This window comes from Sinohyriopsis cumingii, chromosome 5, assembly GCF_028554795.1.
Source record: "Sinohyriopsis cumingii isolate HCF-2022 chromosome 5, ASM2855479v2, whole genome shotgun sequence".
Lineage (NCBI taxonomy): Eukaryota > Metazoa > Mollusca > Bivalvia > Unionida > Unionidae > Sinohyriopsis > Sinohyriopsis cumingii.
In genome coordinates, this window is record NC_142965.1 from 65125791 (window position 1) to 65152557 (window position 26767).

The following is a 26767-nucleotide window of genomic DNA, read 5'->3' on the forward strand; positions in this document are numbered from 1 at the left end:
TTGACACTATTTTAATCTAGGACTAGATATCATAAGAAGATTTTGATGAAAACTCCATTTCAGTATAACCATCTATCCAAGAGGAGTAGCAATCAAGAGTAGCAATCAAGATTTTCAAGATGGCAACCATTGTAGCTATCCTGGAGGTCAGAGCATCATTTCATTTCAGTCCAACTAGTAGACATCATAAGGAGTCTTCTGGTGAAAACCCAATGTCACTATGACTTTCTGGTCAAAGTAGCTATATTAAGATTTTCAGAATGGAAGGTATGGTGGCCATATTGGATATCAAATCAGCATCCTTTTCATTTAGGACACACTTGACATAGTAAGCCATCTTGAAATGAAAACCCAATCCTGATATAACCATCAATTCCAGATTACCACTGCTTGGGTCATACTGGATTTGTCTAAGAAGTGGCATTCTAATTCAGGACCAGCTAGACCTTGGGAGGAATGTGTGTATACATACAGTTTCATGACAAGGAGAAGCAACAATAACAAACTAGTGTTACTGGGAGGATAGACAATGGACAACAGACCATTTCTTAAGTTTTTGTGGTCTATATTATTTGATAAACCCAGACTGGCAAATCTGGTGTCTTTTAGGAAAGGAATCTTATACTGTATCTGCAGAACACATTCTTTAAGTGTTCAAACACCAAACAAAATCAAACCCATCCAAAACTAAATATTATAATAAGAGATTTGTGAGCTAACAATATTTCATTTGTAAAACATATACAGTAAAGCCGAAAATTCATTGAATTCATTGAAAATTGTTTCATAACTGTAAAGGAATAGTTACAATTCACAAGCAATAAAAACCATTAAAGAAAACGCACCGCCGACATGCAAAACAAAACAAAAAGTACGATTATACAATAAAATAAATTCTCTATTCTGACTTATCCTACAAACAGCTTCTGCTATGAAGGGTACAAATATTTTGAACAGCTATCGCTATGATTTCTATTACCTAAACCTCTCAAATAAATTACACCCTCCCCCCACCTCTCTTTATGATGTAGGTGTAAATATAAAAAGTACAACTCTGAAAACAAAGTAATTATGGTAGGTCCCCCTCTAATAACATCATCATTTCTACATTTAAGAGCCAATCCCATAAAAGGATGGTATGTATTTCAGACCCAGCTAAATAGTTACAGTAGAAAAAAAAGGAAAAACAAAACAAAGATAAATATTGTTTCAAATAATTGTAATGATAATAATATCAATCTGCATTTGTTATAAAAAAGTGACACTAGTCAGCATTCCATTTAAACTATGCAAATGAACAGATAAAATGACTTACAATTTACTCAATCTGATCACTGTTCAAGTGTTGTTGTTCCTCTAGATTTGTCATCGAGACCTAATTTACTTCACTATCATTAAAATAATAATCTGGTTTATTTATTAATTACCAATATTCTGAATTTAATATATGTTCTGATTTATATAAAAAGTACAAGTTATAAATCAAATATTTTTTCAGTGCACCTACCCCCAAATCCATTCCAATCCATTAGGGAAAATTACTGAGGAGGATATGAAAACAAATTACCAAGGAGTAAAAACAAAGACCAATCGGTGATAGCCTGGTAATGCTTCTTGACTGGTATATGAATTTAGCCTGAAGCAGTCAAGAGGCAATGAGCTGTGAAGATAGTTTTCTTAATTTCACCACTCCTAGCATATCTGTTGTGTAATAACAGGAAATCAAGTCTATCTTTTCTTCTTCCTTTTTTTCCCCACCTAACCCCAGACATTTTCTTTTCCAGTTTTATATATGCTTATCATAATTCATAACATATGACTCATTTCCACCTGTAATAAATACAGGCTGACCACATGTAAACAGTTGGAACATTTCTACAAATATGCTGCATGACTGTATACATATGGACAGATAATGCAAAAGTGTTGATTTCTGGGCATTAAAAATTTACATTGTTAAACTGACCACTTATTTTGAACTCATTCATATACTGCTTAATTTTTACAAAAATGTCTCGACACTTATAGAGATTGTTCTGTTGGCCTAAGTGATCAGAGCATCTGTATAAGAGGCAGGAGGTTATGGGTTTCGAACCCTGGCTAAGTCATGCCAAAGACTTATACAAATGGTACTAGCAGCTGCCTCGATTGGCACTCAGCAGTAAGAAGTTAGTGTTAGTGTTACGACTGGTCGGCCTGGTGTCAGGATAATGTGACTGGGTGGGTCATGATGCCACATGTCTGAGGCATGATACCCCAGTGCTGAGACATCACTATAAACTGCCAAGATGTAGACATCGTAGCAATATGACCAAGATTGTTAAAGCTACATTAAAAATCCAAATCACATACACTCTACAGTTATTGAAAACATTGCAAGATAGATTCAAGAATTACAGTAAATAAAACAGCATGAAAATAACAGATACTTCAATTTTCTTTCTTCAACATTTCTACATGATCACCCATTAAATATATTATTTATCTGTACAGTAAATTAGTGCAAATAATATACCTACAATGCACTATCATGCTTTTTTATCTTCATAAAATCCAATTCCCATATGTACAGAATCACATTTGATCTCCTGAAATCCTAGGATATTGTTTGAATACACAGATGTAGTGTAGAAAACAGACAAGCTGAGAGATAAAGACACTGTGTTTTCACAAGCTTGTTTTACACTCCAAATTCCAGTCAGGGTTAAGCACCCCTTTACATGCACTCTCCACAAAGAATGGGACCTTTACTGTATTGGTGAAGACAGTCCACCAGTCTATATACAAACATACCATGAACACAGAAAACAGCTGGAGCAAGACTGGCTGACATAGCCTCTGTGTTGACCCACAAAACCACAGCAGACATACACAACTGGATATATTTTTGTACCTCCCCCTGTAAGCTATGTAGACATGCATATAATTATGACAGGTATGTACTAGTGGCTGCAGTACTGGGTAGGAATTATGGTCCAGGCTTAGTAAGGTATGGTATTTGTGTATTGGGCAAGCCCCAGTGATAAATTAAATCCTTGATTCATTCACATAAAACACACTGACTTGCAAGTTCACAAAAGAATAACACTTACTCACCTGTACAACATGCCTTTGAGCTGGACATGGCTATATCTACTGACCACATGTATGACTGAGTGATGTGCTAGCTGTGACAATGTCTTCTGTTCCAACATTAAAAAAATACACAGGTACTTTTGCCCCCACCCCATACTTCTCCAAGCATTCAATAAATGTTACAGGAACACACTTATGCAGCACACTCATGCCAAATCACCTTATGGACATAAATCCTTTGTCTCTCAGATTCACCTCTGGCCTATGTAGCAGGAAAACAAATCCAGCTATTTGTGTTTATGTAAATTAATTAAAGGGCTATTTAGTTTTTAGCGCTCACAAAACAACAGTAACTTGTTATTGTTGTTGTAGGGTTTAATGCCATTTTCAGCACAGGATAGGCTATACATGGCAGCCAGTATAAATGGTGGAGGATTGTTGTTGTTGTTGTTGTTGTGGGGTTTAACGCCATTTTTCAGCACGCGATAGGCTATACATGGCAGCCAGTATTAATGGTGGAGGAAGAACCCAGGAAAACGCCGGAAAGAACCACCGACCCACGAGAAGCTACTGGCAAGCTTTCTCACATACCCACATTGGCCGAATCCTAGACTCGAACCGCCGCAGACAGAGGTGAGATGGCAGTGATCCGTAACGAAGAGCGCTTTAGACCAATCGGCCACTCGGGGCCCCAAATGGTGAAGGAAGAACCAGGGGAAACAGTTTCAAAGGAAATATAGATTTTATACCAAAACTGATATTCTTTACCTGGCCTCTACACCTAAAGCACATTTATTTCAAATTTATATTCGGATGCAGAAGTTGAAAGTGAGGGTGAGTATGACTGGAGACATAGTGATCAATTTGCATGTTAACAAATCAATTTCACGACAAAACGTTGAGGTTTAGTTTAAAATTGGAAACAGATTTCTGTATCAGAAAAACTGTATAAGATATCAGCATTTCTTCTGTGAAGTCTGCTTGCCATACAAGTGTAGCAATGGTTATCAGGGGAATTTTGAATCTGATTTTGTGTCTAGTAATAATTCAATACAGTGTATGCAGAAAAAAAGTTTGTTTATTTAACTTATTAATTCCTTATGTAGCCTACAAACCACAATAGCAGCACAGCAGTCTTTTTTCCATATTTTTTGACATTCAATATTTCAGTATTTTAAAGGTATCCCAAAACTTACAATCTGAAAGAAAGAAAAAAATGTGTCCCAGGATAAATAGTGTAATTTTTTTTACTCTGAAGATATATATATATATATATATATATATATATATATATATATATATATATATATTGTCAATTCAGAAGAATGAAGGAATGATCCTGATACTATAGTATGAACATTACTAACCCCTATCTTTGAGGGTTCTGTGTTAATTTGTCTCCCTATCTTCCTCCCTTGTCTGGGCCCCCCCCACCCACCCCCAGAGAGGCCAAGTGGTCTAAAGCGCTCTCTGTTATGGATCACTGCCATCTCACCTCTGTCTGTGTGTGCATGTTTCTTTGCATGGGCAGAATAACTGTAGGATTATTTGATGAAAACTGGTAAGCTTATTGGCTGCTATTGGAATAAATTGTTAGGTTTGTGTGCAGTAAGCTCTTAAAGATATTTGGTGTTATTTATACAATTTAATTGGCCTGTTTATGCGGAAATCCCAACGGAAATATTAAAACGTTTGATCTTACTGCAGTTTCTTGGTATAACAAGTGAATTTTGTAAAGACAAAAAAGTCTGAGACCATGAAACTTTCATACCAAAATTTTAGTTTAAAATGAATGAAGTCACAAGATGTTTCGCTGTAATATGATAATCAGCTGTGATTGTTGTGATTGATTTATCTCCCCTGCAAATCAATAAGTTCAAAAGATGAGCATATATCATAACTCATTAGTTAAGTGCACTCTGGTCTATATTAAGGAAAAGTGACAAAGGGGTGGGTGGTGAGGTAGTGGATTTGTATCAAGCAAGAGTGACTGGGTGGGCAGTGAGGCAGTGGTTTTGAATCAAGCAAAAGTGACAAGAGGTGGGTGGTAAGGCAGTGGATTTGCATTAAAGAAATGTGATGGGGTGGGCAGTGGATTTGCATCAAGGAAATGTGACACAGGGTCAGTGATGAGTGCAGATTTGCATCTACATGTGCTCTTTATGTTAAATATAACTTTCAAATCCATCATATTATCAATTAAATACCATATGTACTTGCTTTTGAGTCAGATCCAACTACAAACTGTACAGAACCAGTTCTGCTGTCACATAATTCGATTCTATGCAGTTTGGTGGGCAGTGGATTTGCATCAAGGAAATGTGACACAGGGTCAGTGATGAGTGCAGATTTGCATCTACATGTGCTCTTTATGTTAAATATAACTTTCAAATCCATCATATTATCAATTAAATACCATATGTACTTGCTTTTGAGTCAGATCCAACTACAAACTGTACAGAACCAGTTCTGCTGTCACATAATTCGATTCTATGCAGTTTGTTGGGTTTAACAAGTGGAACAAACAACATAAATCCTAAAGTTCCAGTGCATTATGCGATGGCAGATCAGGGTCTATGTTGTTTGCAAGTGAGTTTACACGGTATGCAATTATTTTTTGGAAGCAGTCTAAATTCTGGGCATCTATATAGCCTAAAAACCAGCAGTCACCTTTCAAGGTTAAACCAGGTATGTAAATAGACTAGATGGAACTATTCCAGGAGTGATGTCATTTCCAAGACTTTACACCTGTTAGGAGTACATTGATGCTAGTACCATCTTTGGAACTTAACTTTATTTTAGATCTATTTATTACACATGATGAACAAGATATCTATTCTTAGAATATGTTTGTTAGTATAAAAAAAAAATTGTATAAGTTTACACAAAATGTTTTTGTGCAAGGAAGCAACTTGGATTCATAAGCTAGCAGATATAAAATATGAATCTGAAGTGTGCTTTGTGATGAAAGTATACAAACAAATAAATAAGAATACACAAGTAATGCTATTTAGGTTAGCTAATGACAAATGCTGCATACACTCACATGTAATGAACTGAATCAAGCAATGTGGATCTGCCATTGCAAAATGTGTTCCCAGATCTGGGTGTGTGTTGCTTGTTCTAGTGATCAGGACTGACAGACTGCAAAGGTCCAGTGCATTATGCACTGGGAGATCAAGGTCTATGCAGCTTGCAGATGGTTCTGACTTGTATGTTACTTATGCTGCAAGTTTATCAAAGTTTATGATGTAGTGAAAATATTTAAGCAAAGTTATATTTTGATAATGATTCATCTGCACAGAATTAAATCTAATGGGCTTTCAATTATTCAAGGAACTCCACAGAATTTATGTAAGTTTGGTATTTCTTGAAAATCAGCATGCTTTACATGAGCCCATTAGATGCATTCTCAACAGAAACCCTTTTTCCAACATCTGGATTCCGTTTTCTTACTGGCCACATGTTGATCCAAATAGGCTGACTTCTCAGACAAGGAGAGGCTCCAATGGGGTGGGTGGGTGTCTAAGTGCTTCTGGCAATTTAATATTAATTATAAGATGTTAGTCATACTCTAACCTACCTTAAACATTTTACATAGTATATTATACAAGACTGCAAAAGAAAACTATTGATTTCTATCTGAACCTTGTCTGTAATTCAATACTAGGATAGTTTCTATTGCCTAGAGTAACCTGAAAACCTACCATAAACTCATCTGAAAAGACCCCCATTGGTTTGGAAGGTGTCTGGCTAATAAATTTCTTGAAAGTTCACCTGGTTCACTCAGTGCAAGTTTTGGCCTGGACAGCTGGTAAACAACACAAAAGTTTAAGAGAACCCCCAATGGTGGATAATTGAATAAATCTGTTAATCACCAAGTTTGTTGAGAGTTCCATGCTGTCAGTACTGTATATGGACTTGACAGTAACAAATGACAGGAACTCTATCACCTACTTCTGACAGAGTGACCCCATCTTCCTTAGCCACCAAGGTTCACATGGGATGACCCTATCTAAACCTTGGCAGAGTCTCTTGGCCGAGTCTCGGATTCGGCCAATGTGGGTATGTGAGAAAACTTCCCAGTAGCTTCATGAGGGTCGGTGGTTCTTTCCGAGGATCTCCCATTTTCTTGCTTCACCATTAATACTGGCTGCCATGTTTAACCTCTCGTGTGCTGAAAAATGGCACTAAACCCTACAACAACAACAACAACACCTTGGCATATGGAGCAGATATTTTTGTGGGTCAGGTCCGTGAATTTCATTTGATGAGGCAGCAAGCCACCACATCTAATCAAAGTTAAGTTGTTCAAATTTGAACACTGTTCCTACAAGATCAAAACAGAGGTAACACACAACTTGAATGTACTGATAAAAAAGCAATTTTCCATGCTGGTCCATGGTTGTACAAATACATCTCACTCCAATACACCTGTAACGGCTTCTGTCTGCTACTTAGTCATACTTTCGATGTTAAACTTTCAAAGTATCCTATTTAAGTCAATTGCCGCCACCATTTTCGGCCGGTGTACAATGTATTGCTCTTACATGCTAATGGTTAGCTGGCATTACATACAAAGGGAGGCAACTCATGAGATCCAATAGATGTCACTATGACAAAGCACTAAAATATCTGCTCGATCTGCCAAGGTGTAGATAGGGTTATCGTATCTAAACTTGGCTAGCGAAGATAGAGTGACCCTACAGTGTAAAGAATGTTGGCATACCTTTATGCTATTTTCACGTATGTTGGCTGAAATTTATTTCATATTGTACTCTGGAAACTGTATAACTATATGATCTTATAACACTGCTGACCAAAATGGCTGCTCCCATGCACTTGAAAAAAATCAGCCTGAACTCCAAATTACACAAAATTTAGCAATTAATAAAATAAGGAAAACACATTTAGAGCAAACAATACTAGCTTCTGAAAGTGCAATGAATGTATCACACAATTATTAAAAAAAAGTAAAATAAAAAATTATTGGCTCATTTTTGTACCACTGAAGTCAAGGAAGTGAAGTTTGAGTCTTAGGATCAGCCAATATAGGTATGTGAGAGAGCTCGCCAGTAGCTTCCCGTGGGCCAGCGGTTCTTACCAGGGGTTTTCTCCCAAGTTCTTCCTCCACCAGTTTCACTGACTGCCATATATAGCCTCTTGTGTGCTAACAAAAATGACATTAAAGCTACAACAACCAACCAGCTAACCAGGAAGTAAAACTGAACAAGCACAGTATCAGTTTTTTGACAGGTTTGGATCTGATCAAGTTGTATATACTATAATCCAAAGTGTACCCATCAATCACACACCAAAATAAAGGGATTTCAAAGTTCTTTTAACAATTCTAAGGATATAAAATGTCTTAAATAACCATGATATTAACGGTGATAAAAACCTGGGAATTCCTTTTCTTTGAAAACATTTAAACAAAATGTAAAGTATGAAACTGTAGAGTGCCACCTCCATAAGCCTCAAATTTAATTAAAATGAGACTCATGAAGGTACATACAGTTTGATATGATAGGTCTGCTAATAGACAGACAAGTCTGTGGGGCTAAGACTTTTTGTATACTTTGATCCTATTCAGTTTATAAAACTTGGGATTTCTGTCAAATATCCATAGATACTTTTAAAATGACAAATATAATATTAATAATAATAATAATAATAATAATAATTACACATTAGCTTTCTTTCACAAATTTCACAACATCTTGATACCATTTTGATGCAAATCAGCCTTACTACATCAAGACTTTCAGCTTCTTTACTAGCCTGGGACCATCGATCCACTTGACTCCTGGGTGTGTATGTGTGTGATTTGGATTTTTAACGTAGCTTTAAGAAATTTTCAGTCATATTGCTACGATGTCTGCAGTTTGGCAGTTTATAGTGATGTCTAGCACTGGGGCATCATGTCACAGACATGTAGCATGTCCCACCCAGTCACATTATCCTGACACCAGGTCGACCAGTCCTAACACTAACATCTTAACGCTGAGCGCCAAGCAAGGTTGCTGCAACTATCATTTTTAGGAGTCTTTGCTATGACTTGGCCAGGGGCTCAAACCTGTGATCTCCCACATCTGAAGCAGACACTCTAACCACATAGGCTACCGAGTCATGGGTTGATGTTGAGCCAAATTGGATTGATCTAATTGGTCATTAAGATGGACAGTCCTTGAAGGTGATGTCCATGATGTACAGACAAAATCCCCTTGGTCAAAATCCTACTTTGACAAAATAACCCACAGCAAAATAAGATAGGACATAATCACTTCCTCAAGCCCAAGTTTAGCCTTTTGAAACCATCACAAGTACATATCTTTGTTTGTCGGCTTGGGCCTTTGGTCGTTTTAATTGTTGTGGTGGCTTACCTTTAATAAATAAAAGACACTGTTTGCAGGATAGATGTCACATCTTACATACAAGGAGATAAGTTGCCTAATGATTGTTTTGATCGGAAAATAATTGTGGATGTGCTCTGTCACCTCACCATCATAAATACCAAGTTTACTGGGACCATGAGTCTAAAGCGCTCACCGTTACAGATCATTGCCATCTCACCTCTGTGTGCATGGATTCAAGTCTCAGGTTCGGCTAATGTGGGTATGTGAGAAAGCTTCTCCTGGGTCGGTGGTTCTTTCTTGGTTCTTCCTCCACCATTAATACCAGCCCCCATGTATAGCTTATCATGTGCTGAAAAATGGCATTAAACCCTACAACAACAACAACAACAACAACAACTAAGTTTACTTCATGAATATGATAATTATTGTTATATTCTGTGAAGTACTTGAAAGCCAGGACATAATTTTATTGGATAAACAAGAAATTCCTTAATAAAATTAAATGAAATATATTGATGATAATATTTCACATTTCTTCTTTATTCCCATAACCCATTCAAAACAGGGCAGTATATCTGTAATTGCTTAAAATGTTTAAAAACATAGACTAGGGAAGGGGATGATGTCCTTTCATTTTGCTGAAGGGGTTGGGGTATTTTGTCCTGAGGGTATTTTGTCCTACACCCATACCTTCTGATTAAAAGAATGCTGCTTATGCTATGTATCAGTGTAACATGAACTGCATGCACAACATATGAAGTTGGGTCTTCATTTCAATCACAGCTATGTGGGTATGGCAGCTATGGAAGCCACATCCAATTTCTGACCAACAGAAAAACCTTCTAAACTTTTAACAACGTTTAAAATAGTTATAGTAAGTAGGACAATTTTGTTAACTTCCACATCCTCTCCTGAGTTGAGGGTGTACTTCCTGTCAACAGTGATGATAGCCAATATATGAACAACCAGACTGTTTAACCATCCTAGTAGAATTGCATATACTATTCCATGCAATCAACAATCTACTGTCCAAACTTTTTAGCACTGGCAAACCCCTAAATTACAAAATTTTATTAAACAAACCACCTGTTGGCAGCATTGTGTTGGCTGACTCCCCCACTGATGATAATATGTTAAGTATCAAGCACCTGTTGCAATTATCAAATATCTTGGTGCTTAATCAAGATGATGCATCTCCCATCAATGAAACCATAGGTAGTCTTGTTTCTGAATTTACAATGTACATGTATTAATTAATATTATGCATGATCTAACTTTACAGCTTTTAATATTAAAGAGTGTGTGTGTGTGTGTGTGTGAGAAAGAGAGAGAGAGAGAGAGAGAGAGAGAGAGAGAGAGAATCTCTCCAAGATTTCTATTAAGTCCGGAAGTTACTTTTAAAACAATGGAAAGGCATTACAGAATTTTGTGGTGGAGTATTACAAGACTATTTAAATTGATCAAAGTATTAATAATACTGATGGTTTTGGAGGAATTTGGCTAGCATTACAAAGGATCAGAAGGATAAATATAACTTGCAAGATATTCATAACAATGTTCTTTTTATGACCATATGCAAATTCCAATCTATCAAATACACGTTGCTGTTGTTGTATGTTTAACACCATTTTTCTGCACAAGATAGGCAATATATATCCAGTGGACAAAGATCTCAGGTATAAATCACCAACCCATCGGAAGCTATTGGCAAGTTTTCTCACATACCCACTTTGGTCCCAAACACACAAAATCTTAATAAGTGTTTTTTTTAAAATCTTTTCTTTTCTTTATCTCTGAACAAATTTATTTTTAAAAATTCATAAAGTATTTTGAGAAAAATATTAACAAATTGCTTTTGACAAGTATTTTCTATCAAAATGATTCCATATTGTGTTAAGTTCTACACAAAAAAATGACAAACTTAACAAGGAATGTAACCATTCTAATCATTTCCAGTCAGGATTAGAATCTGAGTTGTATCCCTTTACATTTTTTAAGACGGATCTTTCAACAAATAGCCAGAAAAGCTACATGTAGAAAGTAGCTTATTTTGAGAAACACATACTAATCTTATGAACAGAGATGAGAAAGCTTTGGAGGAGGAAATTAATCCAAACACAAATTACAAATTTATACCAGAATTCGTATGATTTTACTAGACTGATTCACTGAATTGCAGCGTTACTTGTCCCTACTTGTAGTATATGTGTGGGAAAGAGGAAGAGAATACTCATGTTGATGATTATTCATAACATTGAACACTGAAAGCATTTTAAGAACTATTATTAAACAATAACTCTGTTGGACCCATGTTGACTCAGTGGTTAGTGTGTCTGACTCATTATCAGAAATATGCAGGTTGAAATCCTGCCATGACCAAGCAAGGTCAGTCACCAGTGTGCGTTCCTTGGTAAGGTACTTCACTCCAACTGCCTCAACATGATATATCCTGCCATGTATTGGTGTGTGGTTAAACATCAAACAAATAAACAAATCAATCCTACTCCAAGCAGCTCCATACAGCTAAGGATTTACAGTACCTGGCATTTAAAGAAAACATACAGAGCAGACTTACACAATTGATCCATAGTAAGTATTCTTATGTATGCTATCACACCTGCATTTTAAACAAACTGTCTTGAAAAAATATTGTCAAGTATTCTCAGGCATGACATTTCACCAAAGTATCCCCACAAAAACATCTCATAAACTAGTTAAGACACTGAGAAGGAAGAATTTTTTTATAGCTACTTTGATTTCTTGACTTTATTATACCTCCATCACAAATGTAGTGCATTCCATCAGTACATTCTAATTATAATGATTCATATTAATAACATATTGCAATGCAGTTATAAAAAGATTTAAAGAAAACTGCCAGTGATTATGAATTCAGTCATAAATTCAGTGCATCATTATGCAAATTATACAAAGTGGACTGAATGTCTGCAGCATAATACCAACTGCAACACCTCAAGGCATAATCTTCAACGAATCATGTCGTTGCCATCCTTGAGAAGCTTTATTTTGGGAAAATCTGACTAGGCATATTATAACATGGTAGAAGAGCAAATATCTTAGAAGGAAGCATTACTTACTTAAGCATGTATTTGTGTACCATGTCTAAAAACATACCGTGATTTACAAAATGGAATACTACATGCTGTAAAAGTGAATCAAAGAATTAAAGTACTAATTCATTATAAAAGTTTCCATGCGGGCCACACTGTATATGAAAAAATCTGTCTTTTGAGACCACACCTTCTGCCAACAAAAACAGACTATGAGGACAGGTGGACTCTCATAACAGGTTTATGCAAGATTTCCATTATTTTCAAGATCAAAATGCAGCAGGTTCAAAATATCCACAATTGCTGTGCATGCATTTTATTTGTGATTCTTAGTTTTTGTTAAAAAAACAGCGCAATTATTTAAATCAAGATAGCAATAATGATATCAATCTATTATAAAACATGTACAATTATATCTGAAGAGCATGTGTACATGTAGGTTAGCAATTATGAACTGCATGATTAATATGGTACATGTATTATATATTTATTCTGTCCATTAGTTAATGGGACATACACATAAATTTCAGACTCACTTCAAGTGTAGCACAAGAACAGCACATTTAGCTATTATAACACTCATCCTGTGAATGACTTTGCGGTTTTTATTTAGGTAAGTAGAGAACACCATAATTAATCACTAATGGGTTGGGTCAAATTGAAAATAACAAAGATCCTGATCTGCCATAGCATATTGCACATGCAGATCAGGGTCTGTGCTATTTGTTCTACTAGCTGCTACTTAACAAACTGCACAGACCCAGATCTGCCTGTGCATAATGTGCCACACGATCTGGGTCTGTGCAGTTTACAGCTGAAAAAAAAAAATATATATATATATGTGTGTGTGTGTGTGTGTGTGTGTGAATCAAAAAATGAAATCAAAGGTCAGTACCAACCCATAAAAAACCCAAAATAAATTTATTTAAAGACAATACCAAAACTTATTTCACTGGCAATATGAAGAGATTAACTACATAAACAAGACTAAGAGGTCTGCACCACAGTGACAGATTAACTAGACAAACAAGACTGTAAGAGGCCTACACCACAGTGACAGATTAACTAGACAAACAAGACTGTAAGAGGCCTACACCACAGTGACAGATTAACTAGACAAACAAGACTGTAAGAGGCCTATACCACAGTGACAGATTAACTAGACAAACAAGACTGTAAGAGGCCTACACCACAGTGACAGATTAACTAGACAAACAAGACTGTAAGAGGCCTACACCAGTGATAAAGATATTGACCAAATAAAGAAGACTAAGAGGCCTGCACCCCACAATGAAAAAAGTGTTAACTAGATAAACAAGACTTAAGAGGCCTGTACCACAGTGACAAAGAGACTAACTAGATAAACAATACAAAGAGGCCACACCACAGTGATGAGATGATGCCTTGGTACTGGTATCATAACAATAAATCAACCAACAACACACACCTTTCACAATGACAAATCAAATCTGGAAAACAGTAATCACTTGTTAACCTCCTTCACCATGGGCATTACAGATGGATTCCACAGACATATACTTGATCACTACAATCAATCCCTGTCAAAAGATTTCTCATTGGGTCATTATCAGGGATTTTACATTTTTCACAAATACAATACAAACCTCTGAACTGACTATATATTGGTGACAGGTCCTTTTAAAGAAGCAATAGTTACAATCATAATGGGGATTTACTGTGCTTTGGCACTACAATGTTGGATAGTGATATATACTTTAGTCTGATTTACAGTATGTTGCATACAATGTGACTGCCTGCATCACAGATGGATTTTAAGAAGCAGTAGCCAGACTCTACAATGTTCAATGTTGTTTTTTTATTATTGTTTTTAAATAGTACCAAGACTTTCATAATTAACTGTATGAGGCTTCAAGGGATCAAAAAAAGGTCAGTAGTTTTGATCTATCTTTGTGATGTGGTCATGCATAACAATGTTCTATTAGAACAATCAGCACTTTGTATTCAGAGACTCCTAAGTGGATGTGGTTTACAGCCGATTAAACAAACATCAGCAGTGTTAATTTGTTTTTGTGAACTGGCTGTTCATAGCAGTGTCAAAATTAACTTTTGTGCCTGAAAATCGTGATCAACGGTTGAATACTGTGTTGAATTTGAAGATGCTATAAACCAAAGGACATCATACCAACATTGCTCTTGGTTCCAAAAAAAGGCTGATGTGCTCAATTGTCATATCTATTTTTCTGTCTGTTTGTGAAACATGGACGCTCACATCAGATCTACAAAGAAGGATTCAAACCGTTGAAATGAGATGCTACCACAAGATCTCTGGCATCTCATACATAGACCATGTAACCAACAAAGAGGACCACAACAGAATCCAACAAGCCATCAAACCCTATTAAGACCTATTGACCCCTGTATTAAAATAAAAAAAAGGCAAACTGAAGTGGTCATGTCTCAAGGTTATCTGGACTGGCAAAAACAATCTTGCAAGGCACAGTACAAGGGTGCAGATGTGGTTGCTGTTGTGATTTGGATTTTAAATGTAACTTTAACAATGTTTCAGTCATATTGCTATGATGTCTGCAATGTGGCAGTTTATAGTGATGTCTAGCACCGGAGAATCATGCTGCAGACATGTAGCATGATGTCCCACCCAGCCTCATTATCCTGACACCATGTCGACCAGTCCTAACACTAATCTCTTAACGCTGAACACCAAGCAAGGCAGCTGTTACTACCATTTTTGTAAGTCTCTGGTATGACTCAGCCAGGTATCGAACCTATGACCTACCGTATCCAAGATGAATGCTCTAACCACTACGCTACCGGAGCAGTGGAGGGTGCAGATGAAGAGGGTGACAGAAAAAGAGTGTGAAGACAACATCGAGGAGTGGACAGGCATGGGAATTTGAGATTCCCAAAGAGCAGTAGAGAACAGGGAAAGATGCAGAGAACTGGTTCTCAAGTCATCTGTGGTGCACCAAAAACCTCTTGGGTTAAGGGATTGATGGTGGTGGTGGTGGTGTTGGTGATGATGATGATGATGGACCACAGGACACCAGGCAATGAAGATGGCACCAATAAGCTTATCATACCAAGAAGTTTGACAAATGAAGTATAAAATTGTTCATCTACAATGCAGACACAGTGAGAAACTGAACAGTTTGAGTCATCCATAAAGTTTGGTCAAGGAAATTACTCTGACAATAAATATCAGTAACACCAACATTAAATTCACATAGTCAGTACGAAACCTAGGTGTCACTCTGGACAGTACTCTCACGTTGGACCAACATGTCATGAACATATGCAAGGCTGCATATCTCGAGCTGATACGGACCAGCTCCATTCACAAATATCTTTCAGCTGATGCCACTAAAACACTTGTATGTTCATTAGTACTTTTAAGACTGGACTATTGTAACTCAGTTCTGTCTGGTTCATCTCAATATCTACTTCAGAAACTTCAAAGAGTTCTAAACAGTGCTGCTTGGATCATACTTAAAGTACCATGATCAGAGCACACCTCCCCGCTGCTCTGTACCCAACAATGGCTATCAATTACATTAGAATGTATACTATCAAATACTACACAAAAAAAACACCTACATCAGCAATGTAAGTATAAAAAAAAATATAACACATTAGCATATTATTCAGGACATTTGTGTTGACTGTGTAAATTTATAAAATAATACAGGTAGGCAGAAAGTACAAAATTGTTTTAATAACCTTGATGGGGAAAAAAGTGCTAGGGATGGCACCAAAAAGCAGGCACAGTCAGCCAACAGGAAACACCAGTATTGTTTTTGCCTGATAAACCCAATCTGTTTGTGCTATGAAATAATTTAAATCTTTTGTGATAGAAGCTGTTCTATTCATTTCATAACTTTCGTCTGAAATGAGCATTATGTAAGAAGAGACATACAGATGGAAAAGACTGAGTGATTATTAAATTTCTACCCACATTATATTTTGCATACATGTCCAGAAATAAGAGAGATAACCCCGTGGCCTGTACTACAAAGGGTGAACAAAGGGCACAGAAATTTTCAAATACATTTTGTGTCATTATTTATTAATTCTTTCTTATTATTACTATGTTGCATACTATTTAGTTACAATGAATAGAGTGTTCTCTATCAAACCCTGTGTATTTAAAATGGGTGTGGATAAAGAACAATACACCACACTAAGACTAATTACTGACATGTTATTAAGAAGCCATCAAGATTGCCATTTAAACAAAGCAAAGATTTGTACAGGTGTAAAGTAATCACAGACAGGTGTTTTCTCTCCAGCTCCCTGACTCATTCTTTCAATATAAACAAATGACCCTTTTGTTTATTATCATACAATCTGTAACAATTCTTCAACAAATGCAGTAAGTATAGGGCAAAATGAGGTTGAGGAGATACAGGATGCTTTAAACCATATCTTGAAATAATGGCAGTTGTTATCATTTGGTGAAATTTTTTAAAGTGATCTTAAAACTGTTCAACATTTAACACCACAAGTGAAGACAATTAAAGTATGGACAATTTTTTGGTTAGACCTGTATGATTATGATTAATGAACTGGATAGACGTCCCCATCAATATGGCACTTGTGTCCTGACCAATGTCACTGATGTCCCAACCAATATGACATGATGTCCCCAACAATGACAATGTCCCCACCAATATGGCACTTGTGTCCTCACCAATGTCTCTACAAATATGACATGATCTCCCCAACAATATGACAATGATGTCCCTACCAATATGACACTTGTCCCCACCAATGTCAATGAAGTCCCTACCAATATGACATGTCCCCAAATAATGACAGTGATGTCCCTACCAATATGACACTTGTGTCCCCACCAATGCCAATGATGTCCCTACCAATATGACATGATGTCCCCAACAATATGACAACGATGTCCCCACCAATATGATATATTTTGGAAATTCAAACTGGAGCCATAACTTTATCAGAAAACGGTCAAATTGAACTTGACATAAACCTTTATATTGTAAAGCCTTACACCACATTCAATTTCAATTCATGCAATCCTTCAAAAGTTACCAAGTTGACATGAAATTTGCAAGGGATGGGATGGGATGGGACAGGACACATGAATATAGCTGTAGTGTGAACACAAAAACAAAGGGAAGGTAGCTTTTGACTTCAACCAAATCCATGCAAGATGGCTGATAGTCAAATGAAATACAGCTGTCCCTCATTAAAACCCAGTAACTGGGGGTCCATAGCCACTGACCAAGTTATGTACTGAACTGCATTATACTGGATACCATGATATATACAGAACTGCAAAATATTGAAAACAGCATAATGGACAGAACCATGGTTTAGTGGGCATTATCAAAACCTTTAAAATAATGGTGCTTTGGAAATGAAATGATCTTGTTGTTGTAGGGTTTAACGCCATTTTTCAGCACACGATAGGCTATATATGGCAGCCAGTATTAATGGTGGAGGAAGAACCCGGGAAAACACCAGAAAGAACCACCAACCCACGAGAAAAAACTGGCAAGCTTTCTCACATACCCACATTGGCTGAATCTGAGATTCGAACCCACGCAGACAGAGGTGAGATGGCAATGATCTGTAATGTAAAGCGCTTTAGACCACTTGGCCACTCAGGGCCCCGGAAATGAAATGAAGATATAAGACAAAGTTTCACCTTTTTTCAAGCCTTGTTGGTATACATTGGTATAATTTTGGCCATGGGTTCCATAGCAGAACTACATTATGTCCAGAATCATGGTACAAGGTGGTGCAATATAACAGAAGAGAGCTGATGTTGCATTATGCTAAAAGAGACTGGCAAGCCAATACTCTCAATATATCTCAGAAATGGTGGAATTTAGAATTTTATTTCATACTCAATTGGCATAAGAAATTTCTGTGAATATATCAAAATTCAATGAATATATCAGACTAATGCTTTTGAGCACACAAAAATCGTTTCCAATACTCAAACTTAAGTGCTTAGTACGCTACTATATACAAATCTTCAGCATCCAAGCTCACTCTAAACCAACAATTGTTTTAGGTAGGCCAACATGCAGTTATTTTTTGACCACATGCCTTGTCTAAGAAAAATGTCTCTATTGCTCTGTATGTCAAAGAAGATAACTATCCATGCAGTTTGTACAAGTATATACTCATAAGTTTAGTCTTACTGCAATCTGCACTGACCCATATTTACTATCACATAATGCAGCATCAGCTCTGGGTCTATGTAGTTTGATAGGACAAATCAAAAGAATAAACAATAAAGACACTGATCTACCAGTGCTTAATGCCCCAGCGAATCAGTTTGCAGTTGTGCAAGTACATACAGTAATTAAAACAGAACTGTGAAGAATGGACACCTAGATTTACCAGTAATGATCAGTGTCTTCAATATAAATTGTTTACATGTCGTCTGAATAGCATTATTTAAAACAAACTTCCAGCAATAGCATTACTGAAAATATACTTCCCACTATAACATTACTTAAAATGAGCTAAATGACTTAAAATGAATTCCAGCTAGAGTATGACTCAAATTGAACATAAGCCAGTGTATTATTCACAGTGAACTTCCAGACCAATCTTTCCTGTAATGATAACCTTAATCTTTGATAAAAGAATATACCATATCTATATAGTCTTTAACCTTCAGCTTGCCGTCTTTTAATTACAAGTCTAGACACTATTGATATTGTGCCCTTTCTTTTATTAACTCTCGAAGTGACCTTGCCCCTGTCAACCTAAGCATACTGTGCTTGAAGCTAAGCCTTGATGCCTGATAATATGTTCTCCTAATGTCACACATCCAGTTCCTAGCAAAATGTAAATATACTTAACAAAGGAAGAAAAGATTAAAGCATTTTGTACTGGTATGACAATACAAAAAGAGCACAGAAACTGCAAAGCCTACAGAATTTATTTCCAAATATGTTTCATTTTATTTTGAAATACAAGAGCAAGATAATATATAAAATCATTTACCAGTTCAATAATCATGTTGGAATTAATATTGGTTTCTGGTACAGTGGGTGACCTGATTTTGATTCTGTACTTGTATCTTGTACATGCTCCACATTCCAGTCTCTGGTATTAATGACATCACATGACAAATAGTGTGACATCTGGTCAAGTCACATGACAAATAGTGTGACATCTGGTCAAGTCACAAGACAAACAGTGTGATGTCTGGTAACGTCACATGACAACTCTGATCACTAGTATTAGTAATGTCACATGACAAATTAGATTGGTCACCAATGGGAAATTTGTCAAATGTATCACATCACTACTTTTGGAGCACTCCAGAAAAAGATCAAAATAACAAGCGACTTCATTGACTGAATTAAGGGGTGGCACCTCTTAATTCTGAAATAAATATATTAACATCATTTAAATCTAACATCTTGATTATTTGAAAGAACAGTTTATGTCAAATAGCTTTTTCAACAAATTATTCCCTTCCTTCCACACTTGAGATAGATCAGAAGATTGGTGAAATTTATGATAAATGGTGGCAATGGGGCTTTAACTCTGCTGCTCTACCAGGCACTACTGCCACATGCTGACATGTCACATTGCATCCTGTGAGAATTAGATCGCTTGTTACCCTCTCCTTAACTGTTCTCCGACAGTCATGTCTGGTAAGGTATTACAGCTCTCCCTCACTCTAAGGCCTTTTGATATAACATGAGTAATACAGTTCCTCCTCTACTGAGAACTTTGATATAATATCGGTAATACAGATGTCCCTTATCATAAGACCCTTTGATACAACACAATACAGCTCTCCAACACTATAAAGTCTTTTGATATAACATGGGTAATATAACCCTCCCTTACTAAAAGGTCCTTTGATATAACATGGGTGCTCACAGCTCTCCTTCACTATAAGGCCTTTTGATATAGCATGAGTAATACAGCTCTACTTCACAAAAAAGCCCTTTGGTATAACATGGGTAAAATAGTTCTCCCTCACTATAAAGCCTTTTGATAAAACATGAGTAAAACAGATCTCCTTCACTATAAAGCTCTTTGATATAATATAGCTTGGTTCCTTTTAAATGGCAAGTATAGTCATAGATTTCCTTTGATTAAATGGTAGCAGAAGTACCGGTATATGTATCATGTATTTAATTATAAGGCAGCCTCACAATGAAGTTGCATACTATATGGCCTCAAAGGACAGCATAATAGTAATATGGTTCAAAGAGCTAGGACATTATACCCAACAGATAACACCACAGAGAGCAAGAAGTTCTATCACGAGAAAGAAATGAAAGAATAGTGATCTCTCAAATAGATTCTTGTTCTCTCTACTGTCTTGTGTCCTAATACAACCAAGGTAATTCCAGGGAAAATATTTGGCTCCAAAATGTGGGGACATAAAAAAATTAAAAAATTGGCAACACATTTTGGATTGCAAACAAGACTGGCTACAAGATTTGTATGGCTGGTGTTGAGTCCTATAAACCACACTCCACATCAACATCTAAATATTTCAAATGCTTGGATCAAAATGGGTTCTTTCTGTGTGAATAGGAGGTTGCAGAGTTAGATGATGCTGATGAGGTAAGACTATAATGTAACAAACTGCAGCTGGAATGCCAGTAATCTTAAGAATTTCAAGCTGAGTGTCACTGATCATGGGAGATTCACTGAAGGCTTTGTGTCCATGTTCCAAGGAAGCATGAATTGTAAAGTTGTTTTGGAAGCTTAAGTTACAGTGGTTTCCCCCACCCTGCCCCTCCTATAGGCCCTTTCAAGAGGCTAGTAGTGATGTCAGGCCAACATATCCTGCATCAAAGTCATGCATTTTTATGCCATAGACATCCAGAAGTTTTGTCCTCATAAAGAGTAACCAAGGTTAACATATATCAAGGTGCAAAACATTTAAAAATAATTTTTTTACAAATCTGCATGTGTAGTGTGCCTGAACTATGAGAATTTTAAATTGATCTTCAAAGACACATGAATTTTTATCTGAATTTGCAACAGCACATGACAGATGACAGTCACATGGTATGGATGCAAAATGATTTAAATAATGTAGCTGAATGCAAGTCAAATAACTTCTCTAATTAATATGATTCATAAATCTTTAACTTCCCTGAACAATCCATCTCCATCCCCTGAAAGTGGGGCATAACTTCAGGAAAAATTTAAAGCTGTCAAGACACTGTCAAGAATAGTGAAATTTCAACTAGTTAGCTGCAGGGATGCATTTAAATCTAGACTTATCAGCATCATCTCAATTTCTTTCCATGCCCACAGAAGGGGCCCATTCTGACAACACCCCAAAGCTCTGCAATTTTAGCAAAGAAGAAAGATCAACATAACCAAAATGAAAACTGCATGGAGTGGCTCAGTCAGCATCCCTTACAGACAATCGGAGTACTGCTAGCACTAAAGGCAATCACATCTGGCCAACTGAGCTTATCGGTTTAGATTTGTTATCAATTTTGGGTCTATAGGAATAGCTATTAAAGATGATTAGGAAATGCCCCAAGTACTGCACTGCTTTTCGTTTTTAATACGCTGGTATAGATTTTATTAACTATATATTGTGGTGCATTAATAATTATGCTAATCACCAGATTGTTTGCAATATTTATAATGATCAGTCATGTATGAGCTGGGAAATTTTGCTGGGTACCAGGCTTGGTTGGTTTTGACAGTCAGGTTCTCCACTCCTATTTTGTCTGGTTTCCCCACCTCTCTCTCACCACCAGTATTTTCAACCCTAAAATGGCTTTTTTTGTTTTTGTTTTTCTTCTTCTAAATTTCATTACTGCCAACTAGAAAGACCAGGGAGGGGGTACCTGACCTGGAAACATCAAAGTTTATATCTTAAAACAACACCAGGCCAAGTATTAGGAGTAGTGCAAAATTAGCTGACCAAGTCTGGGTGATGGGCCAGGTATCGATCCATCTTTGATAATAATATGTATGTATCAAAATACATGAGTGGTGATACAATACATATTGTGGTACAAGAGTGCTGATACAGACTTGACTTGTCTTTGACTTTGCATATATTGTCTGTTACTGCATTGGTGTTCTGCTAGTGTGGTTATTACATACATATGTATTATTACCTGAATATGTCACAACCATTTTGCAAATTCTGCATATTATTTCGTTACTAAGTTTCGTTGTGATGACTTTAAAAAAAAGAAATGTTGAACATGATTGATCAATAGTTTTACATAATCAGAGTATAAAAAAACTATTCTGATATTTTGGTATTGGGATTGGTGGTTTCTCTTGCTGAATAGGGCAAACATAACAAATGTCTAACAGTCAGATAATAACGCACAACAGTGCCATTATCTTCAATACTGTAACAAAACAAAACAAAGCTCTTCAATTTTTTTCTTTCTTTTCTCACTATTACATCATTACTACAAAGAGCAGTGTCACACTCATGCTGCAATTCATACTGGAATATTCCAGCAGTGGTATTGGTATTGTTGTTGTATATCATAAAAGAAAATATTGCAATGTCAACAGATATCAATGAATTGTTACACCTCCCTTAATAATCATCATCACTATCCAGAGTGATAATCCACTATGCTCCTTTATCACACATGCCCACCTGTGAATAAATTTCCTCATTTTTAATGCATATGCATAAGCATCAACCTGCTTAACCAATCACTACTGTGACCTAGTGTGAACTTTCATACTATCCGAATGAGCCAATAAAAATTTCCCTCCCAAGCAGTCACTTATTCATCAATAAAGTGGACACTTTCATTGATGTGTAGAAGACTGTTATATGTATTGTTGATGACATATTTTTGGTTATTTGTACTCATAAAAAATGAGGCAATCTCAGCAAATGTCAGCCACTGATAATAAAGAAGTTTAGCAGATGCCCAAGGCTTGCAATGATGCCAATAATTAAAGACAAACATATTACCCATACATTCAGCTGATTCTTCAGCAGAAACATCTGCAGCATTTTAACAAATATTTCTGTACAAAACATTAACAGACAACTAATTATGATTCTTATGAAATTATTTTGCACCAAATATTACAGACAATGTGGTCATTGAACTGCTTCAGTACTTTCAAATAGGGCTTAAAAGTGCTTCTCGTACATTTCCAGAAGCCAAGGACCAAACCGGAACAGGTTGTAATCCTACTATCAGATCAGCCCAGGTTATCTACCACCATGGTGTGTCCTGGGGCAAGACACTTTACTTCAAATGCCTCCGCACTAACCAATATTCAGCCGATGTCGTGCCATAAAACACCAAACCAAAAGTCTCATACATATCTTGCCATATTCCTGAATATTTCAGAACAGTCAAGACTTGTAAACACTGACTTGCCTGTCAAAGACACAAACCTATCCATTTTCTTTAAAATAAAGGTAAAACTTCTGACACATGTGTAAAATGTTTTACTTAAATGCACATGACAAGTTCACCTTTAAACAATTTCTCATCATTCCAGCACTTGACGTTTAAAGCAATATGAGGTGTCAAAAAAGTCACCAGTAAAAACAAAGACTAAAATTTACAATAAGCACATTAGCAATCATAGCTGGGCAAACTGTTATTTTGATTTCAAGACTTCCTTTACAGTTTGTGTGGCTCAAATTTAGCAGTAGTCCTCTAGCCAAGGCTAGTAAAATTCTTGTCAAATAAATAGATCTCATAATTTCAATAATCTGATGGCTAGCAAAGTTTCAGTTGCCAGACAGCATTTTTTGGGACGGACTAGTGACATGCCTGCAAGACTAGTACAAATTTGTAGTTTCAGTTGCCAGACAGCAATCTGTGGGAAGGACTAGTAACATTTCAGCAAGACTAGTACAAATTTTGTAGTTTCAGTTGCCAATCAGCTTTTTGTGTGAAGGACTAGCGACATGTCAGCAAGACTAATACAAAATTTATAACTTCAGTTGCCAGACAACATTTTTTGGGAAAGACTAGTGTCATGTTGCCAATACTTAAGTACAAATTTGTAGTTTCAGTTGCCAGACAGCAGCAATCTGTGTGAAGGACTAGTGACATGCCAGCAAAACTAGTAAAAAAAATTGTAGTTTCAATTGCCAGTCAGCATTTTGTCGGAAGGACTAGTGACATGCCAGCAAGACTAGTACAAGTTCTGTAATCATCTTGTCCATCTGATTCCAGTTAAACTTATAAGAATATCATGGATGATGACAAAAAAGATAAGCAAAGTTAAAAATGCCATTTCTAAGTTAATAGGCTGTAATGATATATGAAAGTGTTCTCTAACAGGCTAGGTTTTTTAATTTCCATTTCACTGTAATACTTAATAAAATGACAACATCAGTTTGCGAGATTTAAGGACTGGAATTTCCTCTGAAGTGACAATAAACGAAAGTTATGACTGGTGAACTTGAATACTGTCTATATACCTAAGTAGATCAAAACCATGTATAATATCTCATTCAAAAAATAGCAGGACTGAGACATATGTTCGGGAATTTTTTAGCTGCTGATCATATCTGTCACATGGTACACATTGTACTGGAAAGTCTACAAGAAGTAATTGCAATGCAACTGGTGGGGTATGGGTTTATCACAACATGACAAAATCAAGCCATTTTTACCAGCTATAGTGCATAACAGGGCAAGGCACTTCACTCCAACTGCCATGGCAAAATATAACCTTTCATGTGTGCATATGCCATTAAAAACCAATCAATCAAATGCTTACAAAAAAGTGAATGTGAACTGTCAAAAGCTAATCAAAAGACAGACTCAGAAGAAACCACAAAGAATATAAACTAAATATTCCTGAATATTTAACAATCAGTATCAATTGTGTTTGCTATTTACAGTGTTTCAAAATAAAGTCGGTGATATAGGATAACATTAACATATATATATGTTATTCATATTTCTTAACTTGGGTTTTTGTTTGCATTTTTTTTTAAATAAATATTTTGCAAATAGCATTTTGAAGTCAAAATTCACTAGAATGATTTCGAAATGAATGGCTGACAAGTTTACATTTTTGCTTCAGTTATTAGATTTTATTAACATCTGTGGTTTGAAACTCCATAAATAGCACAGCTAATGTACATAAGGGAAACAACTCATTGAGGGCATTTAATCTGTCAGCTTTGATAAAATCATTTAAGTTCATTCCCTTACTAGTAACTACTCAAGTTATGTCCCTTCCTAGTAACTTCTCTTCATGGAAGTTTCAACCGATTCAAACACTGATCTTTTGTCAGTAAAGACCTTTCCAAAATATTGTAAAGAAGACATTTAAATATATACTGATATCATTGAAACTTGAACAAGGATTAACCAAGCAGCCCAGTGTTTCCTCCCAAAAGACAATGGCCTCTTTGTAAACATTTGATCATGTTCACCTATGAAACTTGATAAACCTAGAGAAGTAAAGTTTTGCAATTATGTGCCTTAAAAATATTTACTAAAAAACATCAACATTGCTAAAACTTTGAGATCAATACAAGAAACTCTCTTTGTTATCAAAGCAAAAACTTTTATTTTGATAGAAAGTGTAGAACTTAAGACAATCAAGGCTGTGGATTAGAAATACATATGGACATGGACACATATGCCAAATTGTTTGCCATGTCGAGAAACAGACTTAAAACATTTCTGATGTTTGAATTTTTCAGGTCTAATACAAGATATTATTAAGTGAAGCCAAGCACTTGAGTGATCAAGGTCCGATTTAATAAAGATAATTTAAAATAAAATGAGTCATCTTACTTTCAGACATGATTTTTGTGTTCCATAAAAACAGCAGAAATTTTTTAAGGGGGGTTTGGGGGTCCTCACCTAATGAGGGCCCTAGGGGCAGTGCCCCCAATCTGTAGGTCTACTCAAAAAAAGCTCTTGGTGCAACTTATGATCATAAAATAAAGCAAACTAATTATTTGAAAAACTAATAAATTTACTAAAAATGTTCAACAACTTGACTTCAATAATTTCACAATATTTATTGTCACATGAATTTGTTTTCCAATACTACAGATGCTTAAGTCATTTCATGTGCATATCAGTGTATACATTGTAATTAAGTCACAATAATTTGTCAGATTTTTCAGCAAATATATTATACTTCTCTCGTTTCATAAAAATCTGTAAAATAAACACCCAAGTATGTTAACTACATGTATACAGAAACAATCCTGTACATTCACTTGTCTTTTTCTCCATTGGACACAACCTGTTGATACGCCAGTCAAGCTCTTTTTGTGGCTTTGGCAAAGATTTCTTTAGCCTTTTGTTT

General features: G+C 36.0%; 1 protein-coding gene across 9 annotated transcripts in view; it reads right to left on the minus strand.

Annotated features, from left to right (window-relative positions):
* Positions 1-26767, minus strand: part of LOC149799332 (fibronectin type-III domain-containing protein 3A-like) — a 264342-nt gene that overhangs the window by 159783 nt on the left and 77792 nt on the right. For 3 of the 9 annotated variants that reach the window (XM_089958649.1, XM_089958647.1, XM_089958646.1), the window contains exon 1: positions 2520-2855. The exons of 3 other annotated variants lie outside the window; for them this stretch is intronic. In XM_089958649.1, coding sequence (XP_089814775.1) covers positions 2520-2532 — 13 coding nt within the window. In that variant the 5' untranslated portion in view covers positions 2533-2855. Of the gene's footprint in view, positions 1-1315; positions 1487-1507; positions 2452-2519; positions 2856-26767 lie in introns of those variants that run through there. 3 more of the 9 variants (XM_089958650.1, XM_089958648.1, XM_089958651.1) reach the window with 3 other exon arrangements.